Below are 16,692 nucleotides of genomic sequence, written 5' to 3'. Positions count from 1 at the left end.
TATATATATCCCCTTCACTGTGTGCTCTAAATAATACAGAGTCAGTTATACGTGTCATCAGGCAAATCAGTCACAAATGTATGTCATACTCCTCCTCACATGGCTTGATGGTATTCCCATGCTGTCCCATTGTGCGTATGAAATGCACATGAGAGCAAAAATAATTAACCACTTGTCCCAGTTTAGATGTTGTGTTTCCCAGCCTGTCACGGTAAAATACTCTCACTGTCTTGGTTTAGTCAGATAAAAATAGGTAAAAAAAAAAGCAATGGACCTTGAACCCGTTGATTGCTGATGGTGGGGTCAACCACTGTCTGCGTCAAAAGACTGTTACGTGTGCCATTATGTGTTCCTTTTTATGCTGAACATTAGACTAAAGACATTCTTGTGGTACCTCTTTCATAACCAATTATCTTTGTGTTTTGTTATCTCTTTTATGGATTTTTTTCTTGCTATTTTTAAATCCTCTACAATTGTCTTTGCAGACGCATTATCTAAAGAAGTGCATTAAGTTAAATTTCTTGATAGAATGTTGAGGGCTCTCTAACTCCGCAGTTCCTCATTGGTTTGTTTTATTTACATTTTCTTTTCTATCAATTGCAGGCAGTGCTGTACAATGACCGCTCAGTCTTAGAGAACCACCATGCTGCATCAGCCTGGAGCCTCTACCTGTCCCAGCCCGAGTACAACTTCCTGGCCAACTTAGATCACGTTGAATTCAAGCGTTTCCGCTTCCTTGTCATTGAGGCAATACTTGCCACAGACCTCAAGAAGCACTTTGACTTTCTTGCTGAGTTCAATTCCAAGGTAAAGTAGGAGCATAATCATAAATCATAATTTCATTGATCTTTTCATCTCTGGAAATCTACTTTGAAGGAAAAATACTTTTTTATATTTATTTGTTTGTTAATAGGTAAACGATGTGAGCAGTCCAGGAATTGATTGGACCAATGAGAACGACAGACTTCTGGTTTGCCAAGTTTGTATCAAGCTGGCAGACATCAATGGACCGGCCAAAGTCCGAGACCTTCACCTCAAATGGACAGAAGGCATTGTAAACGAGTTTTATGAGCAGGTACAGTCCACAGACTTAATAAAGCAGAGTGCACTCACTGTTCACTTTATAAGGTAGGGGTTGTTAGAATGTTGTTGGGCCCCTTTTTCACTTCAGCACTACTTTAATTACCTGTGGTATAGAACCGACGATGTGTTGGAAATATTTGCTAGAGAACTGGGCTCATATTAACTTGATAGCATCCACAGTTTTGTTGCGAAATCCAGTAGTGAGATTTCTTTTTTTTGTCTTGCAATTTTGTGGCCTTTGATGCCTCTGGACTGCTATTAACTCACTGTTGTGTTCATGATAGAATATTAAGATGTTTTGAGTCAAAGTTGCCACCAGATACACCAGGACAGCACGGTCTGTTGTTTTGAAGCCCTGAAATTTGTACTAAAGGGCATATACCCCATGCCAGCAGCTTGAACCAAGTGTTGTTGACTTGGCATTCAACCGTGTCCCTCGTGGTGCCCTGTGGGGGGCTGTCTGGGATGAGGAGTCTGGGACCCTTTTCAAGGGGCCATCTAGTTGTACAAGCAGAGAAGGAGTCTGGTCCACACTACTGGCATTAAGTCAGACCTGTTCCCGGTGTGTGTTGGACTTCAACAGGGCTGGCCTCGATCATTGGTCCATTCATAACATTTATGGGCAGGATTTCTAGGCACGGCTAAAGGCTGAGGGGGTCTGCTTTGGGGATCAGTGCTGCAAAAGCTTTTCGCAGTTGACGTGGTTCAGCTGGCTCTTTCCTGCCAAGACCTACGACATAAACTGACACGGTTTGTAGCCAAGTGCGAAGCAACCGAGACCCCCCGCATATCTGTGAGCAACAGTGCTGGAAATCCCACTGATGGCTCCCTCAAACCAGCCAGGCTGTTTAAATTTCACACTGCTGTCTGTAGCAGCTGAAATTGAATAGGGCAGTTATGACTATTTTACTTTAAGTTAGTATTAAACTTTCTCACCCAAGATCAGTAGCAGCTCCTGGATCAGCTTCACTGATTGGTTGACTTGCTGCATTCAGCTGGTTAACTTCAAATTCCCTAATACGATAGCTACGGCTTTGGACACGCTCAACACTTGAACGTTCAAAACCCTCTGCAGGACCTCTTGACACCTCTTGACACACTTCCACTGTAGACATTTTTAATGTAAACTGGCGATCCCAGATACTCCAAATGCATATGGTGTGAAAAGCACCATCACCCATGACCGTCATTTAAAAATGTCTTAAGGGAAACCTCAACTCTGACTGCAGTAAACCTTTTACACCAGATTGAATTAGTCATCCAGCGGCTCATTTAAATGTTTCTCATTGAAGATTTTTGTTATCTGCAGGGAGATGAAGAGGCAAAATTGGGATTACCCATCAGCCCCTTTATGGACCGCTCTGCACCGCAGCTGGCCAAGCTGCAGGAGTCCTTCATCACCCATATTGTAGGACCACTATGTAATTCCTACGATGCTGCCGGTCTGCTTCCTGGCCACTGGGTTAATGGATCAGATTCAGATGAAGATGATGATGAAGCACAGGAAGACACAGATGAAGAAGCAGATGAAGAGGATGATCTAGAAGTTGATATGGGAACAGGTTCGATTTTAAAGTTGCATCCCTTTTTTATGATAATTTTAAGTTCCTTGAGAGCGAGCTGTGTCCTACTTTCCAACATTAGATATGGGGATGTTAGGATGATTGTCCATCTGCTTAGTGGAACCCCTTAATATAAATATTCTAAAAAGTATATAGCTATGACGGTTGACAGTAAAAAAAGGATAAGCTAATTTTATAAAGATCTAGACTTCAGTCTGTCTTATAATTGCATGAAGTCACTCAGGAACTTGTAAGTCACAAATAAATACATTTATTCACAGCAGCTTGGATAAACTAATTTTCTCCACTTTTAGGAAGGACAAAAGGTCGGCGAAGGTTGTTCAGCTGCATCATGCAGCACCTGTCAGAGAATCACAAGGTTTGGAAGAAGATCATTGAGGAGGAGGACAAGAGTAAAGAGCTTGGCAAACAGATGCAGCCAGAATGCTTGCCCACCTCTACATCAGATGACATCCAGGTTATCCAGGAGGAGGAGGAGGGGGAGGAGCGTCAGTAATGGGGGGGGCAAAGTTAATGTGCCGAGAGCTGCACAAAAAAGAAAAGGAGAAGCTGTGGAAGGACGTTCTTCAACCATCTGCCTTTTATTGACACAAAGACTGACAGTCAATAAATGCACATCAAATATACTTTGTTCCTGCTCTATCCTGAACATACACATTAAAAGATTCACTGTGCAGACACTTAGATATTAAAGCAGTCTCCTCGTTTTCAGAATCAAAAAGGCCTTACTACTGTGAGCGGATCCTTACTGCAACGGTAGGGGCCCAACCCCTATGCACTTTCATCCCATGGAGAGTCAAGTGCAAATAGACATTAAAGCACCAGAACCAAGGATAAAGGTGCAGAAGAGACTGTGGAGGGGGGGGGGTCCAGCATCGACTTTTCCTCCATGGTGAATTGGCTGTGTTGCTGCCTTGAATGCAAAGCGCTTAACACTTAACACCTCCTTTAGGTACAAAATAGTTCCTGTTTATTTATAGATAAAATGAAAGGTAGAGGAAAAGTACTAAAGTAGGTGGTATCCTCAGCCCTTACCAAAGTGAACAGTCCAACTATGGAAAGACAAGAGACTGAAAATGTTTCAGCCTCAGTGTCAAGTATATTTTAGTATATATATATATATATATATATNATATATATATATATATATATATATATATATATATATATATATATATATATATAAGCTACTGTGCCTGTTTGAAAATTTACTAAGTCCATGTTGGCCTAGAGTTTTGGCTTGAAAAGTTTCCTCTCCTTGCTGGTGACACGAAACACTGTATCAGACTCAGTCAAAGAGACGTTATAAAAATGTTGACTGATTAATAGCATTATATCTGCATCGTTTTTGATGCTTTTATTCAAGTGTACCACCCTAATACCCTCACCCCCCTTTAACTCTCTGTTCTTTGGTTTGTTTTGAATGTTGACTATTTCTGACCAGAATGTGACAGAGAGAATGAGCAGGGAGAAAGAGAGCACATTTTTAAAACATTTTAGTGTGTCTTTGTGTGTCATTTTAGCAATGTTTGATTTGAGATCAGTAAAATGTCCTCTAGTGTTTGATGTGTTGCATTCAGATCAGGAGTGCTGATTCAATGAACGGATTCTACATGTTCCTTTTATTTTTTTGATTAGAAGTATTTTTTTAAAGGTTACTCAGGATTCATGCAGAGTTGATTTATTATTTTTGCAAGAATGTTTTGTCATTCTTATGAAATACACTTTAAAAACTAAAGAAATTTAAAAAATCGGGTGATTGAAGTAGTCTGAAATCTCTTAATGAACAACTTGACCACAAAGAAATTGAAGCAGATGGAATATTCTCTGGTAGAGAGACATGCCTTATGTGCATTCTCTTGGTATAATTTATACACTGTTTGCAAAATCCTTTTACAACCTCACTGAAGAAAGTTAATCCCGATTGTTAATAGACTGCAAATATCTTTTCTGCAGCAACATCAATTCTGCAGTTTTCAAGTAATATGTTTGCTTCTATTTTGACATTAAAGAGGTTAGCAGGTTTTTTAAAAAACTAATAGTTGTTCCTCTTTTTAGAGACTTCTATTCAAACCCACCACTCAGTCAGTGTGTGAAGAAGGGATGCCGGGTTTTATTTCTCTTTGGTTTTGTTTATATACACACGCATATATAGTGTGAGTTGTCACAAGACAAGTTAAAGACATTATAGTTCTCCATTTGTATTTTTTATTTCTGTCTCAACTCTTGGCATTCCACTTAAGATATTTTATCAAAGGGAAGGCAGAATTGTTACTTTAGGTTGGTCTTTTATCACCTTATTAACTCATAATCCCTGCAGAAAATGTTAAACAAGCGGTGTATGCTGAGTAATATTTAATGACAGAAAATAAATACTGTTGTGCACATTTTAATACCAAACAAGTGTTTAGCCACTGTACAAAAGAGTATGTGCATATAAATATATATTTTTGAAATAATCAAATGAATGCATCTGTTTTCTACACACAGCTGACATGTGCATCATGTAATTATGACGTCCTTGTGTTTCCAGAGTGTTTTTCTTTTTCCAGATGTCAAACTGTGCAAGGGGGGAGATTTTACTTTCCACTTACTTCTAGCCTCAATATTTCCTCCCTGTACTCAACCATAACCACTCTTGTCTTCTCCATTAACTCTCACACTGTTCAATCACTTGATCCAACCAGTGCCAAACATTACCTGCCTTCTGTTTTTTTGTGGGCTGTGATGTGCTGATCTTTAACTTTTCTCCCGGCTGCCATTCGTGCGAGAGCAGCACATTCGATTCGAATCCAAGTGGTAGGGATGAAGGCAAGATTTCTGGCTAGACTATCTTTATTTTTTCCCACGTGGACCAGAGCTGGATCATAAAGCCATTGTAGCTCCTGACCTGACATTCTGGCTCATTAAGTCATAAATGGTTGTTGGCTTTTCAGTGTGCAGTCTTTCAAACCACAGAGTCCTACGTGATTGTGCCATGATTACATCTATGAACAGTTGTTACGCTTATAGAGCATCCGTATACCTACGTTTGTCTAATGTAACCATTCACCCATATCTTAAATGTGGGACAGCCTATTTTTGTTGTTATTTATAGATGCCATAAAACACCATCCCTAAAGTATCAACTGTTCTCATTGATGTTTTTTTCCTTTGTATGTTTAAGGGCATTTTTGTGTCTGTGCAACCACACTATACACTGTTAATTTGTTTTTTTTTTTCTTCCACACCACGTCAAAAACAAAAGGTGTAACCAGAAACCACTGCATTGCACCAACATATCCATTTTCAGTTCATATGCTCCCCTTCAACAGGTTTTGGATATCTTCTTTGTGATTTGAAAGATGAAATAAGTTCTAAGCAGAACTAACCAAAAATCATATCAATGAATCTTGTTCTAGGCTGAGTTAAGCTGGTGGTTTCTTATGGGAAACAGTAAACTCACAGATATATTTTCCTTTTTCTCACATTTCATCATTCTGTTAGTATGCAGAATGTCATAATGGTAGAGAAAAGCAAGGTAAAACACTAAAATCTCTGTATATGGTAGGAATCGGAGCTGAATTCAGTCTTGTTGGCTGCTCATAAAATTAGTCATCACACCAACACAAACTAAACAGACATATTGAAGTAATGTTTCTCAACTGTTTTAGTTTATCAGCTACAAACTAAGAGTTAAAGATTTGTAACCTCAGCAGATGTTGTATGAAGTATACAAAACAAAACTTCACACAACAGTGACCTGTTAAGGCCAAAGTATTTGACTATGGCTAACACACAACATACACGTAATTATATAACGCCAGAATTCTGTCAAAAGTGCTCACCCATAATTAATACTCACATAAGAAAAAATGTCCACTGCATTTTGAACGTTTTATGCGTGCAAATACAATACCACAAGGCCCCAGCTATGTCCATATGTCACAAGCATGAATGCATGCTCCTTCTCTGTGCTCATGTATTGCTTTCCATGCGCCTGTAGATTCTATCAGGCTTGATCTAAATACCACAAATTATGGCTCTTAGTTCTTATTCATAGCTCATATTACTCCACCTTTTGAGGGGTCAATAATAAAAACTATTCCAGGTAGGAAAGAAGCACAAGAGTCTCTTGTGCTGAATCTGGAAAGCCATCAACCTTAGGGACCTGATTTTGTGATGGACACCCACGTGATTGGCACAGGTAAAATTTGGACTACAAAAAACAAAAGTTGCACAAATGTAGCTAATGGATGATGCTCTCCCTTATAAACCCAAAACACATGAAAACGAGGACATGCACCCGTCACACACAGCACATGTCACAAAAATATGTATTATTATTATTGATGGGCTGTGTCTATACTCCCAGTCACCCAAAGGACTGTCGGCAGTCGTATAGTTCATAGTGGAGGTTCCTATGCTTACTGCATAGGCACCAGGAAGCATACTACCTGTTGGCCCCAGCTGCTTCCTAACTGTCAGCACTATTTAGATTGCACCCGATGGCCTCGGACACATTTCCGCTGCGGCTTAACTGTCCTTACCGATTTGAGGCATTCAGATCGAGCCTCCGACTCGTGTGTGGACATCTTACTGTGTGCTCATGTCAACTTTTGTCACTTTAAAGGTGGAACCAACTAGAAAAAGTAAAAAAGTAAACTGGCTAGTTTTATGTAAAACACACCTCAATACTGTCAATACTGTCTTACTCCTACTTGCTAGTTACCTTAGCTAAGCATCTCTAGGCTAACTAAATAATTTAGTTTGACCCAGTCATGACCGTGTTTTGCAAATAATAAGAAATGCGAGTAATAAGAAAAGCAAATGGAAAAAAAATTGTATTTTAAAAAAATGTTCATCAGCCTTTTGGAAACAAGATTTCTTGTTAATTGTTTTATTTCCAGTTTTTGCTGGATAACAGTTTTGGTAGTCCTTTGATGTATGTCCTGAGAAATTCCTACATCTTCTTTGAAAAAAAAAACATCTTCTCAAGCTCTTACAGATATGATGACCCTCTTGGATGGGGCACTAAATGGAATTTAAATTTGGGTTTCTCCGGGTCAATTAAGAACTTGACTGAAATTTCATTTAAAACTGCTCTAGATAATATCATTTTTTTAAAGTGCAGCCTTGAAAAACAGTAATTAATTAGTTAAACTACTATTAATTATTAATACAAACTACTATTAATTAGTAACATTAATGTTATCCTTCATGGTGTAGTTCTATCATTAGCAGCTGTTTATCATACTTGTACTACTCATCTTTTGCTTATCAGGGAATAGGTCACAGTCTCAGTATAGACTACCAGACATCTTCTCCACCTTATCCTCCTGTCCAAAGCTTGAGACATTCCAGGGCCTATGGAGATACATAGTGCCTCCAGCGCGTCATGGGCTGCCCCGCTTGGTCTCTTCACAATAGGATGTGACTGAATCATCTTCAGGCATCCAGGTGGTTAGTATCTTCATCCCAAGTGTTTCACACTTGGCTGCAAAGTACCCTAGGACATGTTGTAGGTCTTGGCAGGAGGAAGCAAGCAGAAGCACGTCATCCTGATAAAGCAGGACTGAATACTGCTAGAACCCCTCTGGCCCTTGGCTGCATTTAGAAATCCTATCTACAAAATTTATGAACTGGACCAACAATAGAGGGCTGTCCTTCTGGAGTCCATGATGCATCGCCAATAGGTCTGACTTAAGGACCAAACTACTCCTCAGTTTGTACGGCAAATGATGGCCCCTAGTAAAGGGCCCATGATTCTGTACTTCTGTAGCACCCCACACAGAGAACCATGAGGTACACAGTTAAATCACTTCACTAGACACCTGTGGATTGGTCAGAGAAACTTCCATGAACAATTTAACATGCTGCAGACGACGTAGAACTGCTCCAGTGTTCCATGGCAAGGACAAAAAAAAAAAAAAGCTTCTCCTGAAGCCAAGGTTTGACAATCAGCCTTGTTCTTTTTTCCAGCCCGTCAGCATGGGCCTTCCTGGTAGCCTGAGAAGCATGATCCCCCTGTAGTTTATCTCTAGGGTTAATTTTGGAGTACAAAACAACAGCCAGACATGGTTTCCTTCACTGCAACTTCACACTGCATTCATCGTTCATGGGCAGGTCTCTAGGTAAGATTTTTATGTGAATGGCCTTTTGTTTGTTATTGCTCTCTTTGAATTTCTTGATGATATTTCTCTCTATAGTTTTTGAGAGTTATATATGCTATTTACCTCTCTCTTCTTTACTATATACACTGGAAAAAAAAAAGTTATTTTTTTCTGGATTTGCACTGCAAATTTGACATTATTTCATCAGTTATTTTTATTACTGATCAGTTACCAGAATAGTTCTTTAGAGTGGCCAAGGTATTTCTTACTTATAATCTTATCCAGTTATTTTGACTTAAAAAATTAATTTCTTAAAAAATAAACGAAAATAATTAAACATACCTAAGATATCTCTAAAACATCTGTCAAATATTTTTGCTGTGTTTTACATAACTTCGGAGCTTGACTCTTCGATTTATTTTAACTTTAAAAATAATACAATAAAAAATATTTAATTCAATCAGTCCTAAAACATGTAATTGGACGAGTTATAAAAGACAACTAAGGACCCCTGTAGTGTAGGATATGATTAAGAAAACAAGCATTAAAACATGCCACGCTAATGTCAAAGGATAGCAGGTATGGAGGAAATCTCAAAAAGGTTCTATGATCAAATTTTGAAATATTTTACAAAGGAAGGTGCAAACCTAAAACATTAATTTATACATCATGTCATGCAAAAACATAAATCAATTTATTGTCCCACAATGGGGAAATTCACTCTCTGCATTTAACCAATCTCCTTGGGGAGCAGTGGGCTGCCATTGTGCGGCGCCCGGGGAGCAGTGTGGGGTTAAGGGTTTTGCTTAAGGAACCCAGAGTGAAGGCTGAGAGGATCCAACCGTTTACTTGCAACCTTCTCAGAGCACAAGTGCACTACTCTAACCACTATGCCAACACTCCCCCAGTCATATGGTGAACAGAGTCAGCATACAGTAATTATTTCTAACATCTTGAAGCAGCTAGCTGTGATCCAATACTAACACCAACGCCCACACAAATAGACACAATGAGGAAAAATATAATCCAATTCCTAAAGAACACTTGGGAAATGCCTTAGATGGTATTTTTTTATTCTTTAGTCAATACTATTATTAATGCAGCTGTTTCTTGTTAGCATCTGCTGTTATATATATATTTAAAAAAAACTGCTCTAGCTTCTGCTTGTGTAATATTTAGTTATGTGCTTCAGACACTATATTGGATCCGGGGGCTTGCTGTTTGTGGTTGCCCTTTTCATATTCAGGATGTTTCAAAGGCAGATAAAAATAATGGCACCATGTTAAGAACATATATCTCCAGCCATCGTGACAATAAAGAGGCAATAGAGGCAATTAGGACTCTGAAATAAAATAGTAGATTCATCATTTATCCATCAATTCCTGGCATTCCTTTTAGAAAATAAAACAAAATATTTCAGATAGGCTTTGACACTGAAATTACTTGGATGTCAGAAGCTGCTAAACTGCATTTCACCTATTTTTCTGCATAGTGATCATACCTGCCATTTGTGCAGTGCTGCTGCAAGTTGGTTAAAGCTTTCTTTTGTTTTCTTGAACTTTCTTTTTCAAGTTACAGTATGGACCTCATAGAAACACAACAATTTAACATTTTATAAACAGAATAGTTACCTTTGTACCTTAAGTTAACATTAAGAAACACTTCACTTTCTTTGATGTGAACAAGAGTATGATTGAGTTTTCCACAAGCTCTTCTTTTTTGAATTATTTCTTCCGGCACTGCATTGAAAAATATAGTTTTAATCTTAAATTAATAAACCAATTTTTTATATGGATAAAGTAATATCTGTAAGGATTTAAGGCTCAAATTTCTGTTGCTGAGGTTAAATAAAAAGTGAGAAATTTTCAATGTCACAATACTTTATGAATACACAAAAAGAAACACAACCAGGATTGCAAAAAAAACAACAACATACAAATGTTAATCTTACATAAAAACACAGTACAATATTAGTACTGATAAGCACCATTTACCAGAAACCAGTGTTGGAAAGTTGGTTTCTAGAACTCCATCAGCTTTGCATTTGCTTTCTGAGAGATAGATTTTCCAAATAATGCTATCCCTGGAGAAAGGTTCAGAGTCAGTCCAGATGTTGTAAATCTTGACCCAGGGCCAATCCCAATACACTGTTCAGAACTTTCTTGGAAAATCTGTTAGTCCAATTTGGCCCGACACAAGCTGCATGAATATCTAGTGTCGTTAATCTCCCCAAAGCTGTCCTACTACATCAGTGCTATGAACCATCATTGGTGTACATAATATAAATCATTGACCTAAGCCGTCCCCACTGCGCCAAGGTTCACAGAAATTTCGTTTTCTAGTTGCAGGAGCTCAGGGAATTAAATCAATAGTCTGCTTGTGCTCCCAGGATGTCCTTTCAGCACCTGTCGCCTCCCCTGCCGTTTAAAACTATTGTGCAAACATGCATATATGCTCATATAAAAAAAAATCAATATCAGTTGAATAAACTTATAATTGTGTTGAAGTGTCAAGGGGCATCCGGATACTCAAAAGTCAGTTCTAAACACCGATATCCACAGGCCACGCTGTGCAAAGCAGCCAACAAAACTATTTGTGATAAGGAGTGTCTTCAGAGCTGTGAAACTTCTGTTGTCTGCGAACAGCACAAATGGAGTAAGGTTTCGGCTGTAAAGTCATTCCAAGTTTGGGAGTAACGGTTGGAACGGTGCCTGGGGGGAAATGAAGATGAAACCTCTGCAGCAAGGTGGTAAAGAAGAGGAACATTTCCATTCTGGCCAGCTGTTCACCGACGCAGTGACGCTTACCTGAAAAATACAATCAATACATTAACAGTTACAGTGCAGCCTTCCTACATGTAATATTAATATTTCTTGGGGTATAAAGAATTAAAGTCTATAAAAACACAATAATGGACCTGTGTGTAATTGTCCACACAGAAAAAGAAACTTCTGAATAGATAATACACACTAGCTCCTTAAGTATACATAATGCAGGCGGCTGATATGTAATTAGTAGTCTACAATAAAATGGAAGCATTAAGCTTAGAAATCTGCTAACAATTGTCAAACAAGTGTTGGTCAAAAAATGGTAAATGTATCAATCATGAAAACTAATGACAATTGTGTGAAAATATAAGAAAACTCAAACAATATCCTGTGAAAATTATATTCTCACTCACATAAAAAAACAATATTAAAAAGACGAATATAGTTTTAGAGCACCAGTAAAGAATACGTTAGAAATTCAATTTAGGTACATTAGAAAACAAAAGAAAATTGAAGATTTTAAGCAACAAGTTTTCACTCCTTGCCTGCAAATAATCAATGAGACTCTATCTGGATGGAATGAAGCAATACTTTGCTGTTTTTAGTTGTAGTTTATATTTTTCTGGTAATCTCTGACTCTTGCAGGACTGCCTAAGTCATCAGCGATAACAGCTGGAAATTATGATGTGTGTGGTTGTGGAAGGGAAAAGAACACACTTCAGCTTTAACTGGTGCTGCTAATGCATAAAAATCAAGGGCAGGATGGGTTTTGTAACATGTCTTGCAATGAAACACTGCAAAGACTCCACTTAAGATCTGCATTTCATTCAGTCATTTTGCTTGTTATAAAACTATGTAGAAAAGGAAATACCTAATTCTATTAAAAAAAAAAGACAGGAAAAGATATTCAACTTTTAATGTTTAAAAATGTGCTAGTACCTGTTTTAATCTTAAATAAGTTTCAAGGACCAGAACATCCCTCTGTTCTTTCAAAGTGAAACTGAGGATAAAATCTCCAAACCTTTTTGGAATCAAATGAACGGACATATTCGTTTCAATTAAAAAAAATTTTTAACTTCACAAATCATTTATTTTTTTTAAATGTATAAAACATGCACACAAATTATTTTTGGCTTTCCTTGCTCTGTTGATAAACTGGTCAACATTAGACTTAAACCCTCTACTGTTATTGAAGATTAACTATTGATTAGGTCTTAGTTAATAAAAAAAAACATATTCTTAACTGCATTTATAAATGCATACCTAGGGCCTACACTGCAAAAACAATCTAGAAATAAGTATAATTTTCTCAAATTAATTTGAGTAGGTTAATGAGATAATTTGCCAATGGGATGAGTATTTTTACTCTTAAAATAAGATCATTAGATAATATGCACTTGAAATAAGACAATGCAGTTGTCTTTTCTTATTTTAAACCTAAATTGTCTTGTTCCATTGGCAATATGTCTCTTTTATCTCCTCAATTCAAGAACAAATGCACTTATTTTAAGAAAAATTCTAAATCTAATCTAGATTTGGATGTTTTCCAGTGTAAGTAAAGGTTTTGTTTTTATTCTTTAAGAGAAGAAGAAACTCACTAACCTAAAGAGAATGGAAGGAAGGCCTCTCGCCTCATGAAGTTTCCACTGCTGTCCAGAAACCTCTCCGGTGAGAAGACCCCTGGGTCCGTCCAGTACTTCTCATCAAAGTGCACAGAGTACAGGTTTGTTATCACCATGGTTCCTTTGGGAATTGTGTACCCATTGACTTTTGCTTCCTGGGAGGTGGCTCGGAAGATGCCAAGAGGCACGATGTTGCAGAAACGAAGAACCTCATGCAGAACGGCCTCCACATAGGGCATCCTATGCTTGTCCTCAAGAGACGGTGACCTCCCATTGATCAGCACACTGTCAATCTCCCTGTGCACCCTCTCTTTGCACAAAAAAACAGAAACAATCATTCATTAACTAAAAAGAGAATAGCTTTGTCCTTATTTGATGATAAGACATCTTGTACCTACCTTGTATGTTGGGGTAGAGGGCCATGTACAGCATAGCCCAACGCAGGGTGTTGGTAGTAGTCTCTGTGCCAGCAATAATGAGCTCACCCACTGAATAGATGAGGTTCTCATAAGTAAAAGAATTATTGGGATCTCCTGTGTTTCGCTCCAACTCATCCAAATATGCATCAACATAGTGGCGTGGTGCATGGGGCACCCTGCCATGGGAAAATCGTTTTATAACCTCCTGCAGGAAGTCATACACTTCAGCAGCATTATGGAAGAGCTTCTGGTGTTTTCCAAAGGGCAGATATTCAATGCAAGGGAAGGCATTATAGAGGAGAGCCCAGCCGCTGACAGCCAGCTCCACGTTCTCACTGAAGATCTCGATCATATGTTGGAAGTTACTGTCATCGTAGGTGAAACGCTGTCCAAAAATGATCAGATTGGTGATGTTCGACACCGCATTGGTCACAAGGTGTTTGGGGTTGAAGGCTTTTCCCTTGTGTCTGTCGATTGCATCAACAAAGAACATGCACTCCTCTGTGATCCTTCTCTCAAATAGTCTCTGGCTGCTGCCGTAGTAACGGAACGAGTTGCAAGCAAGCTTGCGGTGGTCAACCCAGCCTTTCCCGAATTTACAATTAAGGAGACCTTGGAAGATATGAAAAAAGTAGAATTCTATCACTGAAAATCCAACCAGTGTCTTAGATTATGAGCTAGTGATGGAGAAACATAAACCAGCAGCTTACCACCCATTTTGGTCATTTTTTTGAATAAAGGCAGTGAGGGGCGGTCTGCAAAAACCTCACTCTGGTGATAAAGGCACTCCTTTACACTGTCATAACCATTCAACACCACAGTCATGATGCCTCCCAGGTCAAGACTGAAAATCTGCACACACAAAAAAAGAGAAACATGAAGTTATCACTTTAGAAATAGGGATAAATTCATCCACAGGAAGTGACTTTTTTAATAAGTTCATGGTTTAATCAAAATATGCATGCATTTTCAGATTATCTTTTTTGCTTGGTTCAAAAGATGACTGGCTACTTGGGAGGAGATTTTCTTTTCTCGTAGCCCCTGATTTGTCAGCTGTCCTCCTCCAATGAAATGCTCCAGTCAGCCAAATGTTTGGGCGAGTCTCTTTTGTTCCTTCCATAATTAATCCCATGAGCGTGCGCGCTCCGACGCGTGGAGGGTCGCACCCCTCAAGGTTTACGGCTCTAAATAAGCGCATTTTGCTCCAGGGAAATCAAGTCTTACCTGCCCGTGAACTTCGCTTTGTCTCTTGAGAAAGACGTGCGGCTCAGTTGCAAGAGAAAAAATGTTTCCTATGATAGGGATGGGAGAAGGACCGGGAGGAAACCCAGGGGGTCTCCTCTGCTTGACAAGCTGGCGCACCAGTAGGAAGGCGAGGAGAGCCGCAGCCAAGCAGCCCAGACCGAGCAGCGCGTCGGCGCGGGTCACCGGCATCAGGGACGGAGATTTCAGGGAAACCATCTTTGCAAAACTCTCCTTTGCCTGCTGGAAAAATCTATCCCGACCCCGGTTCTCCTCCGAGGAACTGAACCGCATATGTATCATCTTGCATTTATTCTATCCCCCGCCTCTAAGTCCAAGATTGGCCAGAAAGTTAGAGTCAACGGTTGATGAACTTTGTTCTGCTCTTGATCAATAATCCGGCTCAGTTAGATGGTTATTAAGTTGGATTTTGTGAAAGGTGCTTTAAAACACCAAAACAACTTTTGCAAAATGCACATAAACCATTCATGTATCCTACAAATAGTAATATAAAGTTGAAAACTTACATTTAAGTCGCGCATCTGCAATTTATGACTTAAAAAGACATGCATGCAATGTGATTCCCAATGACACAATACCTAATCTACATCAGACAGTTAAGTCCTAATTTATTTTTTTTGGGGAAAAAAACATATGCATGCAAGCAATCCTTTTTTTTTTTTATCACAATAGCAGCAAAAGGTTTTGTAAGCACTTGGACCATTAATTGCTTAGAAGAAAAACCTAGTGTCAAAGGAACAGTTACATAAAGATGCAATAATCTAAGGGTTAAAACTTACCATTGCCACGATGGTTTCTCATTTAAATCAATAATGTTTCTAGCTTTATAACATAATTATTCAAAAAAAATAAACAAGTTAGAAATAATACATCCCTTTGCAGATCTTTTAAATTAAGTGTTTCCATGTGAGTGCATTACTCTTAGATTCATTGGTAAAGAACAGAAAAAATGCAGCCCAGGTTTGGTTTAAGACACATATGCATTTAATAACTGATTTATAATTTTGAAATTATTTTACTCCCAACAGTGGTTGCTACTTCTCCTTAAGTAGAGCATATATTACTTATAGCAAAAAAAGATACAATAAAATAAAATAAATTACTCTCTTTATCAAATAATTTCTAGTTAAACTGGCATTTCTTGGAAGTGGAGTTAGGCATTGTATTATTGACTAAATTACACATCTCTTGGCAAAACACAAGGTATTGACGAAAGAAGAGATTTGGCAAGAGTTTTTTGGAAAAGCAAAAATAAACATCATGATCATGAATGAACCTCAGGAAAGAAGCCGGGATTTTAAGGTTGATGTGATTTTTTCATTAAAAAAAGTTGTAAAGTTCATTACTGACTGGATTAAAACACACGCAAAAGGCATTTGGTAAAAAAAAAAATTATAAGAAAGATATATTTTTTAGGCTCATGTTTGGCTCATCACAAATGCTTTAAAAAACGTGGCTGTTGCTGCATAGGATTTGGATTAATCACACAGATCAGTGTGAGGTTAAAAGTAATCTTAAAGATATTTTGATGGGGAATGAACTTAGAAACTATATCTTTTAAATCCACAACTTTTAACTTTTTGGAAAAGCAAATGGCGGTGATTTAAAAAATTTTATCTTTAGTCTTTATTTTTTTTATTTTTTTAACAAGAGTCTGGTTAAATGTTGCCAGGCAGACTTTGGCCCAGTAACCCCCTGCAGGTTATTTCACCCCAACACAGTAAAGGTTAGGGAAGGTCAAGCTACATTCAGAGGTGAAAGGTAAAGGCATGTGCTGCATTCCAGACTTTCATAAGTGTATGCCTCAGGCCTGGATATCTGAGCACCTTAGTGGAGCTAAATCTTAGTTAAAAAAACAAACT

General features: G+C 38.3%; 2 protein-coding genes across 2 annotated transcripts in view; one reads left to right on the top strand and one right to left on the bottom strand.

Moving 5' to 3' along the window:
* Positions 1–3,768, top strand: part of pde3b (phosphodiesterase 3B) — a 60,110-nt gene extending 56,342 nt beyond the window's left edge. Inside the window, exons 13-16 of the mRNA XM_015375974.1 lie at positions 604–807; positions 914–1,075; positions 2,393–2,645; positions 2,960–3,768. Of these exons, the coding sequence (XP_015231460.1) occupies positions 604–807; positions 914–1,075; positions 2,393–2,645; positions 2,960–3,162 (822 nt within the window). The 3' untranslated portion in view covers positions 3,163–3,768. The remainder of the gene's footprint in view (positions 1–603; positions 808–913; positions 1,076–2,392; positions 2,646–2,959) is intronic.
* A 6,866-nt stretch (positions 3,769–10,634) lies between these two features.
* LOC107085571 (vitamin D 25-hydroxylase) lies at positions 10,635–15,214 on the bottom strand. Its single transcript, XM_015375965.1, has 5 exons — positions 14,792–15,214; positions 14,278–14,419; positions 13,547–14,179; positions 13,129–13,458; positions 10,635–11,565 (listed from the first exon to the last, which is right to left on the bottom strand). Exons 1-5 carry the CDS (start codon positions 15,110–15,112, stop codon positions 11,348–11,350), a joined length of 1,644 nt encoding a protein of 547 aa, XP_015231451.1. The 5' UTR covers positions 15,113–15,214; the 3' UTR covers positions 10,635–11,347.
* Between the last annotated feature and the right edge of the window lie 1,478 nt (positions 15,215–16,692).

The sequence above is a fragment of the Cyprinodon variegatus genome, unplaced genomic scaffold (assembly GCF_000732505.1).
Source record: "Cyprinodon variegatus isolate N-32 unplaced genomic scaffold, C_variegatus-1.0 Scaffold128, whole genome shotgun sequence".
In the NCBI taxonomy this organism is placed as follows: domain Eukaryota; kingdom Metazoa; phylum Chordata; class Actinopteri; order Cyprinodontiformes; family Cyprinodontidae; genus Cyprinodon; species Cyprinodon variegatus.
Note: the sequence above shows the minus strand (reverse complement) of the source record. Positions and strands in the feature narration are given on the sequence as shown.